The sequence below is a fragment of the Hyaena hyaena genome, unplaced genomic scaffold, assembly GCF_003009895.1.
Source record: "Hyaena hyaena isolate Hyena2069 unplaced genomic scaffold, ASM300989v1 scaffold_883, whole genome shotgun sequence".
Taxonomy (NCBI): Eukaryota; Metazoa; Chordata; class Mammalia; order Carnivora; family Hyaenidae; genus Hyaena; species Hyaena hyaena.
This window is the reverse complement of record NW_024081516.1, coordinates 709,738-729,359: the sequence shown is the minus strand read 5'-3', so window position 1 is coordinate 729,359 and position 19,622 is coordinate 709,738. Positions and strand designations below refer to the sequence as shown.

The window sequence follows — 19,622 nt, the reverse complement described above, 5'->3', positions numbered from 1 at the left end:
CAAGAAGGCTATATACACAAACCTTGTTACTTTTACTAATTTATTACCCCAGCCCAAATCCTGTTTCGAATTCCTTACTAATACAAGTTCCCAAATCTAAGGGTTTCTTTTTTCCCTATAAATTTCTTACAGGTTTATGTTTCTTTGTCTAAAAAAGTATAAAATATGCCTGCCTTAGTCATTTCTTTGGGTCTCAGTTTTATTACTGAGACTATGTAGAAGTAATTAAAGTTTTTTTTCTCCTGTTAGTCTGCTTCATGTCAGATTTCTCCTGTTAGTCTGTATCATTTTTAGACCATCTAGAAGAAACTTGAAGGACAGAGCATAATTTTCCATCTCAACAACAGTAAAAGAGAAGCCCTATCATTCACCATGAGAACCACATGCCTATCAATTCAAAATTATGACACTTTAAAATACAATATAAGTTTTGTATGAGATTTCTCTTCAAATTTGCTTTATTTTCTTTTGATGATGTACTAAGCCTGGAAGGCCTTCCAAGTACTTCACAAATTTACTTGTTTATTTAACTTAAAAAGTGAAAACCCTGTGTAATTAGCAGACAATCCACTCAGCTTGGGCTAGACCAAGGTTACTAATCAAGACTAACAGCTAGCAGCTAACAACCCAACACAAAGCAATTTATGAAAATCCACAAATCTCAGATAAACCGCGTATACCAATTTCACATTCAAACTGAGTATATTATGCTAAGCAAGACTCAAAGAAAGCCACAGCACCTAAGGTCAGAAACAATCCCATTTTAGAAAAGACACTTATGCAGAAAAGCCTACTTTCATAACCACAGTTCTACTTTCATAACCACAGTTCCAAGACAAAGGAATGAAATCCACATACTCACCTGGCTAATGGGTTCTTTTGTAGGGGGCTTTCCTCTTCTGGCTGTGCTAGTAGCTAGGGTTGTGGTGGTCTCCATAATTGATGTGGACATCTCTGACTGCATCGCAGTGGCTGTCGACTCGGTTGTCATTGAGGAAGGCACTTCACCAACAAGTCTCACATTTCCCACTATGACGATGTTGGCATCATTTTCGGCTGCCATATTCAGAACTTTCAAGCCATTGTAGTAAAGCCCAGAGAGCTGGCCCTGGAAGGGCTGGCCCTGCTCTTTCCCGCCAATTATTATGGTTGCTTGGCTATTGAAGATTGTGAGCTGACGCCCTGTAAAAATAATATTACATACATGCAAAAATGTTGATTGTGAACTCTACATTCTACAAAGGATGATAAAACAGATCTTTCATGGGGTGGATAATGAGAGCAATAAACTATAAGAGAGGCATTTGACTCATAATTCATTGCTTATAAATGAGGTGTCCATGAAATGCATAATCATTGGCAAATATTTGTAAATTCTCAACTTATTGTAAATGTAGTGTTTTTGCTAAAAGACCAATCAAAGATACATATGATAAATCAGATTTTAGTGGATCCCTTTCCCTTTTACATCAAGATCTTATACTATTGCTCTCTTAAGTCTCAATTGTCAAATTTAAAAAAAAAATGTGAAATAGCTAATGTTTCAAGTATTTGTCATTCTAAAATTATCACTGGTAGAAACTAATCTAGAGCAGCTAAATCTAATTTTAAATTTATGATCAAAATTTCATAGTTCATGTAATGGCCACATATATCTATATGCTATTCTTTGAAAACGTTTATTTTTTTAAGATATAGTCCATTGTTATTTGAATTATTCTATTTTTCCGGCAATCACACTGAAAAGAAATGCATGGTTTACACTGAGCATGTCAGAGACAAAAAAAATATCCAAAAATATTTTTCTGATTGGCTTTCAGCAAGTCTATTAAAACAAAACAAAATGAAAAAAAAATAGCTTCAGATGTAAAAAGCGGCTTCAGGAATGATACACAAACCGATGGAGAAATTATGGCACATTTCCATCAAACAGCAATCCTCAGCAACAGTACCAATATCATCAAATTGAGTATCCGGTTTTAGCAGATTGCTCTCTGCTCATAAAAAGCATGCACACAACTTTAAGTTCAGTTTTAATTAGGGCTTGTTCTCAAATGCTCTTAGAAGGTTGCAAACGTTAAAGGGACTTCATTTTGACTGGCAATCCATATTGCCCACTATTTAAGATGCCTAGAGTTTAAACCAAGAGTTTTTTTGTTTTGTTTTGTTTTGTTTTGTTTTTTTTCAGGACCATAATAAAGATATCAGAACTACATATATTTTAGTTAATAATTTAGAGGCTGGAACATGTAATATAATCTATGAATGATTTATCATTTTGGGTTAATGCTTGCTGTGAGTACCTTCATAGATTGAGTTAGTGGATTATATTTAACAGTCCCTTTAACCTTAAGTTAACAGGGTAAGATTATTAAACAGCTGGTACGTCTAAAAATGTATAGAAATTATTATACAAGGTATGCAAATATTACTATCTACATTTTACGGTTTTAAATTTGTTTTTAATTTAGTTTTACGGAAAATTTATTTTTTATGTTTATTAGTGTTACAATGAAGTACTACTTGGTTATGTTCAAATTATTTTTTTATTTGAAGTTTTAATCAATGTTTTTTACCTTTGTCGAGTAGCCATTCATCAACTACTCGACCAAGTCGATATGGAATTCGCTGTCTAGCAATCGCCAGGCGCTCGTTATCATTGTTTCCTTTAAAGTTTAAAGAGACATTTCATTGGTTAAAATCTGTAAGGTCAAAGGTTAAAAGTTAATACTTAAAGCTTGAGCTATACAGTTGCCACATGATTTTTTGAAATTTGGAATTTTAAAAAGTTCTACCTAGAACATTTCATGTTTCAGACTTGTCATTCATTCATTTATTTTATTTTAGCAAACAAAATTATTCCTATGTTAATTGAAAATTAGAAATCTGCATTTGAGCTAGGTTATTGAACTTATGTTATAGACAGACCCGAACAACCAATTTAAACAGCATATAATAGCTTTACAAAAAAATGACCATTGATCTCAGGGTTTTGTCTTTTTGATGTTTCTTATTAACTAGTTAAACATGTTCAGGTGAAACAGGTTTAAGTTTTCAAAATACATTCAACCTCTTATTCCAGACTAGTAATTTATGAACACCAAACTTAATACCATCTTTGGCACACTGAAGAATCTAAAATAGGCCTAGAATACTTTATGTCCTATTCAGAAAATAGAAATTCTTATTCATCTCATTTAAGGAAACCACAAAGTCTGAATAGTTCTTGTATATTCCACACAAATTGATTTACCAATCACTTGGACATCACACGGGAATATATCTTGCATCATCCAAATTTGTTATTATAGGAAAAGGCTTTGACAAAAGTGACTTCATTTGAGTGTCCTTCAGTTCCATTTAAAGCTTAACATGCTGAAGTGTATAACATTTGAAAAAAATGGTTTTTTTTTTTATTCTCAAGTCTCTGCTTTTATTAAGCTATTCTAAAGGCATGACAGTGTAAGAAACAAATACAATCCACAAACAGTGGTTCCTACTCACAGATTCAAACTAAGTGGAAGCCTTGCTTCTTTGAACAAAACATTATCTGATAGAATCACAGTTTAAACTGACCTTGAATAATTCTTGCAAATAGATTAATGTACTCCTGATCTATAAAGCACTCAGGAAGAAACCAGGCTGACATCTCAGTGCTCAAGTGTGAATACTTCAAGAAGTTTGTCTATTCTGTGAAAATTAACTAACATGGAATTTGAGCTAATATGTCCTGGCAAAAACTCAGAGGTTTTTGCCTCTGAAAGGTAGTACTGCTGACAAGAAAAGACGGGAGCATTTTGCTCAAAAAAATAATAGATACAAGTTTTTCTCAGAATACTTGTAAGTGTCATCTTACACTATTTTTACTATATACTATACTTACCACAATAAACCCACCATTATATTGGTCACATTCTTTTTTAAGAAAAAGAAAAGAACTATCATTTAGACCTTATCAAATTGTCCTTTGAATGTCTATTTGACTAAAATATTTCATATATTAGTACTTAATTTAAAATTTAATATTAGTACTTAATTTAAAATGTACACCTGAAATGAATGTAATATTGTGAATCAACTATACTCAATTTAAAAAAAAATGTAAACACCAAAGTAGTACCAAATATAGTTTAATAAAAACATTAGTATGTATTTCTTTGTGTTATGTGATTATTTAAAAGTTATAAAATAGTATTTTATTCTATAGGATATTTTTAATATATTGATAATCTAAAAAAAACAAACAAGGATACAAATAGCATAAATTCCAAGCGTATCTTTGTTTTAAAAGAGTACACAATTGTGTTCTCATCTGTGTGCTTGCATACATATATATATTTGGTAAAATGCACTAAGGTATGATATTGGTTATCTTAAGGCAGTGTGATGAATGATGAATATGTGTTTTTGGCTTATACGTGATTTATATGATCAACAAGTTTGTGCATAATTTGATAGGCAAACATGAAATACTTTTTCAAAAACACATACCCTTTGCTCTATTAACTTCTTTGTCCACCAAAACTCCTATATCAATTCACATTGTTATAACTTTTCTGATGACTTTATAAGTAAGTGGTTCCTTATGCTGTTGTTCATGCTAGAGAGTCCCCATCGTCAGAAATGATTCATTATTCCCTCAGACACCACCCAAATTTAGGCTCCAAATCACGTGTTGCCCAATTATACTACAGTATATTAACAGACCTCCCTGAATCATCCCTTCAATAATTGCATCCATTCTCCACGTGTCAGATGAAATCTAAACATGCCCTTTGTTTGTTATAACCCTTCCCATTGCCTTTAGTATAAAATCGCAACCCCCTGTTCCCCATCTCATGACTGCCACTGCCTTGCTAGCCTCTTTCCATCCTCATGGGATGGAAAGGCTCTGCTTTTTCCTTAGGCTTTTGCACTTGTAACTTCCTTTATTTGAAATACTCTTCCTCACTCTCACCCCATTTCCATTTTCCCTTAGCCAAACATGACTCATTAATGGAATCTTCTTGATAGAAGCATTATTTCCTCAGGAGGTCTTTCCTATCTGTCAACAAGTTAGATTAAGACACTTGACTGCATGTTTCCCTAGCACCTGACACATGCCCTTTGGAATCAGGCAGTGACCTTATAACTGCATATTCAATAAATATTTTCCCTCTGAACTCTGAAGTTCCATCAGGTCAGGTATTGTGTGTGCCATTAATTGTTATATTCTCGGTGATAGCACATTACCTATCATATAACTTCCTGTGAAATATCTGTAGATTGAGTTAGTGAAGGAAATCTTGTCTTTAATTTTCATAGTTGATGATGGATGGAACCATCATCTCACCCTATAGCCTAACAACATTCACAAGAAAAAGAAAGTAAATACTCTGCCCAGAGAACAGATGGCACAGATGAGCTTCCATTTGACTTTCATGTGATATGAGATATCACATCTTTCATTTATAATTTTACCTCTTTTAATGATGGTCACTGACTCGAACTTCCACACAATCAGTTCTTTATTTGCTTAATAACTGCCTCATGCCACAAAATAAGTAATCATAGTTTTTATAGTAGGGGAAGTAGAAAAGCCCTAAGTAAGACAGGTGGAGAGAACTGACAGCTTTGTATATTCTTTTTGAATAACTTAGAAAAAGAGCACATAAAAACACATAAATGCATACATACACAGGTATATAAAATTTGCTCTCATGCCTTTGGCACTCACAGGGCAATTATTGTAATTGGATATGACATGATTTAAGTCAACAGTAGCTTTTAAAGATCCATGATGAGAATCAGCTAAAACAATAAAAATACCCTTATTTTCAATGAATAACAAAGATCAATCTACAACAATAATAAAGAGAAAAATGAATAGGCAGCAGAAATAGGTATAAAAAGATGTAATAATTTTAAAAAAGGTAGCCACACGAACAGGGCCATACAATCCCATCACCATGACTATCAGATGCCTTCTGGTTCAGAGACTTTTTTTAAAAGAAAGGTTTGATTTTGAAATCAAACCACAGGCTAGTCTTTGTTGAAGTAATGGATGGGAAATCAGATGGTGCTCACTTCAGTTCAATATATGGTTTAAAAATTTTTTAATGTTTATTTATTTATTTATTTTTTTAAGTTATTTTATTTTATTTTTTTTTACAAATAGTTTATTGTCAAATTAGTTTCCACATAACACCCAGTGCTCATCCCCACAAGTGTCCTCCTCCATGCCCATCCCTCCTCCCCCCCACATCCATCAGTCCTCAGTTTTTGTCAGCATTCAAGAGTCTCTCATGGTTTGCCTCTCTCCCATTCCCCCGCCATTTCCCCCCTTCTTTTCCCCTTGTTCCTCAGTTAAGTTCCTAAGTGTCCATCAACGGATGAATGGATCAAGAAGATGTGGTTTATCTATACTATGGAATACTTCATGGCTATGAGAAATAATTAAATCTGGCCTTGTGTAGCAACATGGATGGACCTTGAGGGTGTTATGCTGAGCGAAATAAGTCAGGCAGAGAAGGACAAATATCATATGTTTGCACGTATAGGAGGATTAGAAGGAACTTAAATGTTTATTTATTTTTGAGAGAGAGAGAGTGAGGCAGAACATAAGCGGGAGAGGGGCAGAGAGGGAGACACAGAATCCAAAGCAGGCTCCATGCTCTGAGTTGTCACCACAGAGCCCGACATGGGGCTCAAACTCATGAGCCATGAGATCATGACCTGAGCTGAAGTCAGACGCTTAACCGACTGAGCCACCCAGGCAACCCTATGTTCAATGTATGTTTACTTTAGTTTCCAAATTGTTTGTTCTACTACTAGAATAAAAAATTAATGACTTCTCTTGTGACAAAATTATATATTAATACACTATCAACCAAACAAAGACCAATCTACATAGAGTACTGTGATAATGTCTTTTTGACAGATGAATTCTATTGGTATAAAATAGCTCAGATTGTTTAGGTTCACCGGGAATAAACCTACATGTTGCCAGTACCTCATGATTTTCATTAACAAGCTTCATATGAAAAGTCATTATTGAGGTATATTATTTTTATATATTGCTCAAAATGTATTTCTTTCTTCACAAATTCATAATAATAAGTTATTTACAAAACAACCAATAATTTGGTATGACTGTGTTCATTTTTAATCCTTGCCATAGTTGGATAATACATCTAAACTTAGCATATAGTATTAAGGACATAAAACAACCAATTTGAATGGGAAAGGTCAAAGATAAATATAATTTCCAATGACCTTTTCTTTACTTTGGAAAGGGTTGGGATCTAATACCAAACATGCTGGTGTGTAGAAACATTACACAGTCCTTCTGAGCATGATCAGAGGACAGGAGAGATTAAAAATCAGTGGAATGTACCTGTCAAAGGAGAATCTTTGGGAGAAGCTATTTTCATCTTTAAGTTTCCTAAATCAGGGATTATGATATAGTAATAATGACCCACTTATAAAAGACCTATTCATTTTGGAATTATTAAAGGGTCCAAGAAGAATCTGAACTTTTCAAGAAGCATACAAATCAACAGAGCAATCTATTGAGCCTATAAAAATTAAGTTTATGGTAACAGAAATTCTCACCAAATAGTTAAAATATAATTTGTCTGCATACTTCCTTCACCCTAACAAAGGTAGAATGAGGTTGTCCTTTTATTTTATTTTTCCTCCAGTGGATTTTATGTGGGTTACATGTGTTGGCAACCTCCACTGAAAATGTCACCAGTGACATACATGTCTCTGTTGAAGTAATTTCCAAGCAACAAAACAGTATGTAAAACCTGGGTTTATTTTTCTTTGATTTGCAAGAGGATTCACCATTTTTTCATTAACTAATTTTTCACTGGACTGTAATTAATACATAACATTATATTAGTTTCAGAATTTAGTATTTTTGACAAAAGGCAGGCTTCCCTTCACCAGAATCAATGTCTAGGTGCAAGCTCTATTTGGAATGGCCATTTTGGTAGAAAGTGCTAAATGTAATGGGTATTTCTAACAAGGTTCCAGGGGTGTAGAATAAAAAGGAAAATCTAATCATTCAGACTTAGAGTGCCACATTCTTTATTTTGACTGAATCCCAGATAGTTTCATTTTCTCACCTAAGCAATAATAGTGGGTCATACTATAGAATATTAATTTTGTATAAACCAGCAGACTTCAAGGAAACAAGAGTAATTTCAAAGAATCACGGTAAGCAGCAAGGAGTAATAAAACTCAAATCCTTGACTTGTAGTTAAATTTCATTGTGGGACTCTGAGAACAAAGAGAAATAAAATTGTAATCATATTTTTATGACTACTGGTCAATAAAGAAAAGCTATGGGAACTTTGCTAATACATAGTTTTTCTCCTCTCATTTTCATAAATCTTCACCTCTGATGTGTAATGTCTCCTCAGAAACAAAAGTGTCAGTTTCGATATGACAAAATAAACACTTGTGGGAAAAAAATAAAGAAAAGCAATGCTATGAACCTAACATTTTGTCCAAAATAGTATGAAAGTAACAACAAAGATGATTGTTTCTTCTGAAACCTTCTTTTTTTCCTGAGTTTTGAACTCTGGGAAACACAAAAGCATTCTGAAAAGCTATATATATTTCCAGAGAAGATGAGGAGTTTGTTTTTAGTCCTTTTGCTTTTAAATGAGAACATGTTATTTGGATACGCCTAGACCCAGAAATTAAAGTAAATGTTTAACATAGTTTTGTAAAATTACTCCAGCTTTAAAAGCAGCATTATCACATAATTTCCAACTAAATGCTGTATGTGTCATTGTTATGCAAACCATTCTAATACAGTAATACCTAATGTAGCTGGTAATGTTTCAAATAAGTAGATTTTGAACATCATTGATTCTCTGAGGAACAAACTTGTGAAAGAACGTAGCTATTCTAATGAAAATATGTCTTGTGTGTTACATTGTTTGCTATATCATATGCAACATATGCATCTATTTGTCTCCTGACTCCTCCAACTTTCTCTTGAACCACTTACTTCTAATGCTTTAAATTCTAGTCATTCTGTACTTCTTTCAATTCCTTTAGAGGAGCTAATTGTTTTTAACAATGCCATTTTATTTGCTTTGCAATTTTCCTGTATCTATGTGTACTTCTAACACTCTCACCCACTCCCAACATAAATATAAATGTGTACACACACACACACACACACACACACACACACACACACACGTATGTCTGAGTCTGGCCAATTGATTTTCCTCTTAAATATTAACTTAGATGTTTCTCCAGGAAGCATCCCCTATGCACCCCCTCCACCAAATTAGCTTAGAGCTTTCCATTATGCATTGTTATAACACTTAATAGCAGCGTCTATAATCGTGACAAAATTGATTCTAGATTCTAGATTTTAGATTCCTTGCAAGCAAAGGATCCAATAAATCTGTTCATTGCTATATACCTTGTGTATAGCACATGCTGGGCACAAGGTAACAACTTGATAAATAATTCCTCAAAGGAAAATAATCCAATAGGGGTATTTCTTGCATAGCCCTATGATATTTATTCTTCAAGAGCCAAAAATCAGTAACGTTGTTAATATATTGATTATATATATTATATATATATATAACTCCCCAATCTTGCTCCTCTTTTATCAAATATGATTTTGACAACAGGCTAAAGGAAGAGTCTTAAGTAAAATGTTTTGTGATTAAATACAAGCCAATGGTGTGTAACTTCAAGTTGGGACCACTATGGTAAAAATACATTGGTAGAGAAATTAATATCAACTTGGGATCCTTTGTTTCTAATTGTAGGGAGAGCTGACAGTTGATTTGATCAGGAAGAAATTTCTGCAAGTGTCTCCATTACTCTAATGAACTATATAGAAGACACACTGTCTTAGATTCAATGAATCTTCAAAACTATGTATAATTTCCAAGAACATCTTTTTTTAGAGTGATTTTAGTTGGGTGATTTCTTGAAAATGAAATGAATTTCATATTACCCCACCAACATTTTTCAAAGTCCATCATTAAATAAAACAATTGGTTACAAGGAAAATGTCTTTCCTTTAACTGAGGCAAAAATGACACAGAATTGGATATCCACAAAATCAGGTGGTAGAAAGTATGGATCTTCTAGTCATGAGAGCAGAGGCCTTTCAGAGCATGCCTGATTCATGACTAACATAAAACAGTGACGGATTTGGATTGTCATCTGGACTCCTTGGAATTATAAACCTCTAGGAATTAGAAACATATGATCACCAACATTTAAAAGTGCTTCTTTCCTGACAATAAGACTAAACAAACTAGTAAGCCTACAATTAAGTTTCATGTAATTTGAAAAACCCACTTTTTAAGTATGAAAGTGATTTGTAGGTAATGGAGTTAGAGAAAACACAAGACTGCCAGAAAACAGGATAATAATGCATTGACTGGCATTTATGTTTTATGTATGCATTGTGCTATTGACTTATAAAGGTTATCTCATTTAGTCCTCATATTAAGTATATGTATCTTTTACTTTATAAATTTTTAAAATGTTTATTCATTTTTGAGAGACAGAGCACAAGCAGGGGAGGGGCAAAGAGAGAGGAAGATACGGAATCTGAAGCAGACTCCAGGCTCTGAGCTGTCAGTCCAGAACCCGATGAAGGGCTTGAACCTATGAACTGTGAGATCATGACCTCAGATGAAGTCAGATGCTTAACTGACTGAGCTACCCAGATGCCCCTATTTTATAGATTTAAAAAAAATTCAGGCTCAAATAGATGATGTAACTAGTGCTATGTCATAGAAAATAGATGGAGGAACCATTTAAGCCCAGGTTTATTGATTCCTAAACTATTCGATGGAATAGTTATTTTTTATTTTTAGGCATTTTTAAACGTTTATTTTAGAGAGGAAGAGAGCAAGCATTGAATGGGGATGGGGGCAGAGAGAGGGAGACAGAGGATTCAAAGGTGGCTCTGTGCTGACAGCAGAGAGTCTGATACGGGGCTCGAACTCACAAATTGTGAGATGACTGACTGAGCCAAAGTCAGATGCGTAGCTAACTGAGCCACCCAGGCACCCCAGATCAGTTATTAAAAAAAAAAAAAGTCTCAAGCAGCCTGAGAGGTAAAGGTCCAACATCTTCCTTTTAATCCTTTTGACACTCCCTTGTATAATGGCAAATGTCATGGTCTTCTTTATAAGGGTTCTGCCTTCTAAGGTTGGCGTGTGATTGCCCTCTTGGGTGCACAAAATCAGTAATCTTTCAAAATACCTGGGGATTTATCAGGAGGATATAATCTACTTTATAGATTAAGATAGTGCAGCAGGTAAGTAAAGTGATCTAAGATGTACTACAAGTTGAGATCCCAGTGAGTAGCAGTATTTCATTTTCTTCCTTTTATAACAAAGCCCTGCCATGCAAGCTACTTGAGACATAAAATACCCCAGGCATGTCTTGATCTCAATCCCAGCTTTTTTGATGCTCACCTTCTCCAGGGACATGCTGGAAAAGAAGAGAGGGTCCTAGTCATGAATGAGAAGGCCACTGTATTTTGTTGGCTTGTGGGGAAAGGGATGAGACTCTGCAACATGTTAAAGTGAATTTTGCTTCAACTTCACATTTCCTCCTTTTTTCTGCCTTGTTCATCTCTCATCTCTGCTTTCCCCTTTACACATCTCGAAGGGCCCAGTGATTAAATGCCATTCATCAATAACCCAATGCATGCACTCATATTTTACCATTCCTAGACATATCTCATGTATACAAAAGACTTTCACCTTCCTTCTCTAGTTCCAATAGTCAAGTCCCTTGTTTCATTAGTACAGCTTAGGTAGACATTAGAAAAGCAATCTGACTTAATGAATTCAATACATAAGCACTGACTATGTCAGGCATACATCAATCCATCACATAGATCCTGTTGTTAAAGAGCTTACACTTTGGGGAGTCAGGGGGCAAAATGAGGAAAGTTAAATGAAAGGTCAGGATAATAGATGATTTGGCATAAGTATCTAATTAACCACTATTTGATCTGTAGTTGCCACAGAAGTTCAGAGAGGACAGTGGACTAGAAAGACTCAGAAGGTGTGATGGAACACAAAGGATTTTACATACATCACAATCTACATTTTATTGAAATAATAACTAGATAAAAATGTGTTGTAGTGTGGATATTAATCCCAAAACGTTGACGATTGATTTTTCTTTTTAATTTCATAGTTAAACACCTTTAGATCTATTTTAAAGTAAATATATTCTCTAGCAGAATATATTTAGTCTCAAACTAACTGTAAATATAAATGAAAATAGTTAAAATATTTCTACCATGTGAAGTGAAGCATGTAATACACACAATGTTAAAACCACTAATAAAATATGATGAAAGCTGGCAAGAATTTGAGGGCAATATGCAAAAAAAAGAGAAAATATTTGGGTTAGGATGCCTCCATCCTATGGATGATCTTTTATGGGTAATCTTTTTCAAATTTAATTTCATATTGATACTACATTTATAGATATTTCCATTTTGCTCCTACCATTTCCTTAAAAAAAATCAAAGCATCATTTTTTAGAAGTTAAATGCAGTATCTTAACACACTGCTCTACAAAGAGAGGGTAGCACAACCCAGGCACCTCTTCAGTCAGCCCACTTCACTTAAACAGCTAGAGAGAGCGCAGACTGCTCAAGTAGGGAAATGTTTGTTGGGGGCTAATGTCTTCTGATGATACCCGGGCTCCTTTCTATCCAGTTAAACCACAGCAGGCCTTTATATCCAGTTAAACATATTTGCCTGAGAGATTGCCATGAAGGCCACAGGCTGTCTACTCTACAGTTCAATGGTAGTTTGGGGATGAAATCAGAAGCTTAGTTCACATCTAACTGGGTTAAGAAATTTCCCTCTTTGTGTCCCCTCACCCACGCTATGTTGAATAACACTAAGTATGCGTTTATATAGAGATTTGTAGAAGCAAAATCTTCTTGTTCCTATTAGCTACTTACATTCAGAAATTTTATTTTGGATATTGTTGCACCAGATTAATTAGAAATAAAGGTAAGTTGTGATCTTTGGATCTCATCACCTATGTGAAATAACAGTGATTGACACGCTCTTCCCTAAGTCTATGTTGTGGAGTTCCTAATGCAAAGGGCCTGGAGTATCATATCAAAAACTAGCAACAAGAAATAAAATGCAACAGGGACAAGCAGATAACAAAATACAGAATGCGCTCGGATAAATGAAAGGTCATATTCTGTTATCACGCATACTGAAGAGTTCTTTTGTGCCAGCTGTGTAGCATTTATGAGAGGAGAATGGTTTCACAGCTACAAAACCAGACAGGGCCACTGACAGACATCACTCAGCGGTGAGGGAAAGAAAAGGGAAATGTAAGAACAGTCCCACATTACCTTAAAAATGGCATTTTGCCATTTTTCCAGATATAAGTATCTTTAGTACCTTTTAAATCATGTCAAAACATTTAAGCTTATCCACCCTGGTAAGAACTTACACATATATTTAAGCCTTCTTTCTCTAGTTCTTCGTTTTTGAGAATCAGACAATTATGTGGTACAGCTGAATTTTCTACCTGCTTACACTAACCCTGACTTTTAATCTCTTCTTCTTAATATTTAGACTAATGTAAGGAAGAGGAAATAAGTAAATGTCTCATCTATTACCTGATATGGATTGTAAATGATACTGAGAAAGTCCCTTACTCTCCAGTGAAGAAAGGTCTGATTACTATTGGGTTCTAATCTCATTTTCAATGGACTTAAATTTCTCTTCTTCACTTGTAATCGGAATACAGGAAGATTTTTTTTTCCAATTAGAAAGATGGGGTTTGTCAACTGCACACAAACTATTTAAGATTACATGCTCTGAAAGTGCTAAGGACAGGTTGGGATACAGCTGTTGGATAATTGGCAGCCCTCTTCAATCTTATAAAATGTATAGACTTTTAAATAATATTTTTGTAGTCAATTCAAATACTATGGATTTGAACTTAAAATCCTAAAATGGCTTACCCCTAATAAAAATGTGTTCTGTGTAACAGCAATGATTTTTTTTTTTTTTTTTTTTACAAGTAAGTCCATGTGGTCAGATTCATAGTGGAAAGAGAACTCTTGATGGTTAGGGATTACTGGGCTCTGCTTTTTCGTTTTTTCTAGTGATTAGCTTTGTAACATGGAACCAGGAACATGACAGTTTTGAACTTCAGTTTTCTCATGTGTAGTATAGGTATTTGTAAGGATAACTGACATAATGTAGTATATGTAAATCTCTTAGCACAGTGCCTGGCAGAGAGTATACACTCAATATATACTAGCAATATAACATGGTTGTGTCATTATTTGCTGTCTTGTCTAATTTGACTAATAGGACACATCTAGGAATATATAAATGGCAGAAATTGTTTCTCACTCATCTGAATATCAGGAAGGAGGTAAGGTAGATATGAAGAAGAGTGGAAGACAAGTCAATTTTTCTTTCCTAAGACAAAAAAGGAGATAGGCTCATAAGTGTGTCTTCCACTCCAAAGGCGCTTTGTATAAATCACTGCATTTTCTCCCATGCAATGTCAATTTCATCCTCAGAGATCTATGCATGGCTACATATAAGCCAACAGCAACAACTGAAAGGAGGTCAGTAACTTGAAGAGGCCACACAAAAAGAAAACTCCAAAGGCAGCTGCCCTGAGAGAAAATGAAATTTAGGAGACCACCATCTGTTTTGTGCAGCAGCACGGTGACAAAGCTGCTCCTGGAATAGGGAAACTTCAGGTATCACTGAGATCTCAAAATGACATTTTTAATCTGCATATTAATGGTTTAAAGAGATGAATTTCAAAAAATAATGGCTCAGTGTTTCAGTCTGTGACTCCCTCTCTCTCTGACCCTCCCCTGCTCATGCTGTCTCTCCCTCTCTCTCTCTCCTAGAAATAAATAAAACATTAAAAAAAATAAAAAAAAATAATGACTCAAGCTCTTCTTTTTTCCCCCATAAGGCTTATGGTTAAAAAAAAGAAAAGGGTGTGTCTGTACAGAAAGTATAAACAGAAGTGGATACTGGGTAGTCTAAAGCAAGACAGTCCCATTATCTGTAAAATGAGGTTGCTAGACTGTATGACCTCTAACGTGGCCACCAATGTTAATGACCCATGATCCCAAGATGAAGGTAGGGTTGTCAAGAGGATACACATTAGGCCGTCTTGTTAACATACACCGTCTGTGGGTTTTTGGGAGGGAAGTAATTTTAGACTATTGAAAAACTAGATATGATCAATATTTCTACCTCTGCAAATATATTTAAAAGAGTGAAAGTTTTGATTTAGCATGTTCTTTTTCACTTTTTTTGTTCACCATCTCATAATGCTTTGACAAATTTATGAAGACTTTGAGTTGTCATCTGTGGAGATCTTTATAATTAGACATTACATTTTTCTGATATGTTTAATATTGCAAACTTGTCTTCCTTCCTCTTTCAGCTATACAGACACACACACCTCTCACCATGTAGACATTCCTCTGGCTTCTCTTTCTACCACCCACTGAAGCATGTCACTGTTCTGACAGCCGTTTCAAGAAGAGAAAGGCAGGCATAGGTTCGATTTTAGGTTTCGACTTTATAAAAAGTAGTTCAGAGGATGGGGGAGTGCATTATGATGCTCGGAAAGAGGTTTGTCTTCTCTATATTTTAAAAATTCTTAGTACTAAAGAGGTAAGAAAGGACAATTTCAAGAGCAAATAATGATTTCTTCAAATCAATGGATGCTCTTTGCAAATCCTTTCTGTTCAAAATTTAAGGAAAATCTTTTCTTGAGTTTCTCAAACACCTGTGATCTGGGGAACTGTACTTTGGGGGGCTGTTTCTCATTCAAGAGACATCCTCTTGAGAGTTCCCATCCAATTAAGTCTGCTAAGAGTAGACTTATGCTGCCTGCAGGCAGCCTAAGTATAACTCCCAGTCTGAGTGGAGATCACCAGTTAACACCCACACATTCTAAAGAATGCGGTGGATACAGAGGAGAGATAGTACATTGCATCTCTCAGAATGAGACTATAAATATCTTTATTGCCTTCATTAATTCCCCTTAAATTTAAGCCACTGTGGTTTCCAGTGGATCACTAAATACAGATTAGAATGGAGAGAAGGATAAAACTACAAATAATGTCAAAGTGAATCTGATATTCCATTAGTAAGGATATTTGAAAGTTGCCTACTCACATGTTCTTCTTTTCTTTTTTTTTAATAGTCTAGCACATTTATAGTTAGACAATGTCATTTTCAAGGACAGGGCCAAATTAATAGAGTCCTAAAACTCTGGCCTAATTAACATTTCATTTAAAATTTTTCCTCAAGTCTTTGAAATCAAAATATTCTTCTGTTGACTTCAGTGGAAATAAACAGTTTGTTGGTATCTTCCACATGAGGACCCTTTAATACTTTAAGATTGTTATGGGCTGAATTGTGCCTCCCACCTCCTGAAATTCATGTGGTGAAGCCCTAACCCTCAGTGCTTCAGAATATAACTGTATTTGGAAGCAGGCCCTTTGAAGAGGAGATTCAGCTATACTGACACCCTTAGGGTAGGCCCTAATCCAATCTGACCAGTGTCTTTACAAGAAGAGGTAATTTGTAAACACAAAGGCAGCAGGGACAGGTGCCCAGAGAGAAAAGACCATGTGAAAACACGGAGAGAAGGTGGCCGTCTGCAAGCTAAGGAGCTAGATCTCAAAGGACATCAACCTTGCCAACATCTTGACTTTGGACTTGTGGCCTACAGAACAATGACAAAATAAATGTCTGTTTAAGTCATCTAGTCTGTGGTATTTTGTTATGGAGACACTAGTGAACTAATAGAGAGATCATTTAAAACTATTTAAAATTATATATTGTTGGCCTAATCACAGATCTTTGCTACTAAGCAGATATGATCACGTTTTGCTATAATTGTTAAAAAAAAAAAAGTCTAGAAATGAGTACTCCTGGACTTGCATTTTAACAGAGTAGCATGTTAATACCAGAATCGTACCCATTTTAATTATAAATTTTGGTTGGAGAAAGCATTTTGTCTTTCCTTGGATATGCTTTAAATCGTAATAGTCTGCATCATAATTCTGGTAGTAAGCACAGTTATGGAATGAAGTCCACCATTTTGAAGCTTGCATTATTTAAGTTAGAAATAACTTAAACTTTTTTTAAGTAAAAAAAAGGCATATGCTATAATAACTTGGTACTCAATAGAGGGTTTTTTTTGCCACAAAAGGTTTACGTAATACATGTTTTTTTCTTTAGCTGGTATGGAGAAGCATGGATAGGATCCCAGGCCTGAGATTAATAACATGTAAAACCATAGGTACTTTATTTGACTTGGACCCGTCTCTAAAACACACACACACACACACACACACACACACACACACACACACACACAGATTCTGCATTGCCATGTAATCTTATTTAATGGCTAAGAAATTTCACCTCATGACTAGGCTAAGGTATTACCACATAGCATATTATCAAGAATAGACAGCTTATTAAACACTTCACATTGTCACAATAATTGAGGTGAAAGTTGTAGTATAACATGTAGATGACATTATTTTCACCAAAAATGAAGAGTCACCTTTAATGGCCCCAAAGCAATGAGTCTCCAGTTTGAAATTTGTGAAATCTTTTTTTTCCAAATACTTAAGCCACAAGAGTATTTAGATTCATGGAAAGAAATAATCAAGTCCATTTGATTGTGTGGCCATTAGAAAACCCCAGGTTCAAATTTCAGTAAGTACTCAAGGACATGTTACTTATTCTTTTCAAGTCTTATCACATCTGTAAAATGGAAATAATTAATGAGATTATTTTTAAAATAAGATGTGATTTGTATTAAGCACCTGGAACAGTTTCTGGTATATAGGTGGTGTTAAATGAATGATGGCTACTATTGTTTTCATAGACTACACAGAATTACAGACCTATAGAAATGAAAAAACTTTAGCTAGAATCTGATCCAACTCCCAACTGATAATAAGATGGGGTTGATAATCGTGACAAATTGTTCTTTTCAGAGCTATAGAATTAGAAGACAACTAGAAAGTACTATGTCTCATTAAGAGTTGAAAAGAAAACTCATAAAACTGCTATCATTCATATTACTTACTATTTAAAGGAAATAAAAGAGTAGAGAACATCACCTCACATTATGGGCAAATACAATGGACTTTCTTATTTTGATTTGTTTTGGTTTGGCTACACATTGAAATATTCTAATTGCATTTAATCACTACATTTACATTTTAAAGTTAGTAGCTTTTAGATATATTCAATAAAGACTCACAGTAAAGTTTAAAGTATGAAATTGGAATGATAAATATTGTAAAAAACAAAACAAAATAGAACACCTGCAATTCTATTTCCTATTTCAAGAGCAAGAAATTGGTAACAAAATATTTAGAAAAATGTCAAGCAAGAAAGTCAAATTTCAAAAATTTGTGTGTAAAAACAAAAAAAAAAAATAAAATTTGAAAAAATAAAATCCCAAAGTGTGAAATATCAGAGTCCAAAGAAAGGTACTGAACCCTACTATACATCTTCTTCATTCATATAAATTCTATTCTTATAGAGCCCACTTAAAGGAGCCACTGGAGATTGGAGGGGCAGGAAGAGATATAATAAAACCAATTTTGGGAAGATAAGCATCTTGGCTATGTGCCAAACAGATTGCAATAATGAGGGCAGAAGATGAATATAGATAGTTTACAGCTGATAATAAGAGGCTCAATTGTGATAAAGGCCTATGTCACTAAAACAATGCCAGTACGGATGGAAAATGATAGAAACTGGGGAATCTTTGAAGGAATAATTAGTGGAGAGACCAGTACTTACCATTGGACCCAGTGACTGATCTGATGGGATTAACTAAAAGATTTTGATATCTGGGGGTAATAAGGTGAACTATGTTAATGACACAAATTAGAAGTTTAGGAGGGTAAGGTGGTTTGGGAAGTTATGATAGTTAGAATGAGAATTCAGTTGCAATCAGAAATATATATCTTTGGAGAAATAAAACTCCGTTGTACTTACCACTACCTATTCACCTAGATTTTATTAAAACTTAGTAGGGGCACACCACTAGCACCAGTTACCTCTGTTTTGTCCAGGTGGACAGGGCCCATTCACCTTATTATCACAGACTCAGAAACTGCTCAACCTCTCTTGTGAGCCCAGGGGAACTCAAACAGGAAATCTGCAGAATGTCTCTATCTCTAAGGCCATCTTGAACTCCCAAAGAAAACATCCTTTTGTCACAGTATTAATATTCCTCAGGAACCCACAAATTCTGGAAGAAAGTGGTTCTGATCTTCCTTTCTTAATTACCCCCTCAGCTTTAATCATTAAGACAGTATGAAGTTACTATAAACACCCCATCACAAGGAGAAAACCCATTTTTTGTGGTATACTGGGATCTTTAACCACTTCTATTCTTGGTTTCATTCTCTCTCCAACCAAGAATAGACTCCTCATCAATGTAAGTCCATTTGTCCCTTCTGGAACAGGCTCAGACTTGTCTTGAGTACAGACACTTCTCTTTTCCAGCTCTCATGATCATGTTTTGTGCTACGTAATCTTGTACTTCTGTAAAATTCATAC

The 19,622-nt window shown here is 34.7% G+C and overlaps 1 protein-coding gene across 1 annotated transcript in view; it reads right to left on the bottom strand.

The window, feature by feature from the left end:
- Positions 1-862: 862 nt before the first annotated feature.
- LOC120222493 (neurexin-1) overlaps positions 863-19,622 on the bottom strand; it is a gene marked incomplete at its 3' end in the record, with an annotated part of 571,839 nt that continues 553,079 nt past the window's right edge. The window contains exons 13-14 of the mRNA XM_039220336.1: positions 2,577-2,666; positions 863-1,182 (exon numbers count right to left, since the gene is read on the bottom strand). Of these exons, the coding sequence (XP_039076267.1) occupies positions 863-1,182; positions 2,577-2,666 (410 nt within the window). The remainder of the gene's footprint in view (positions 1,183-2,576; positions 2,667-19,622) is intronic.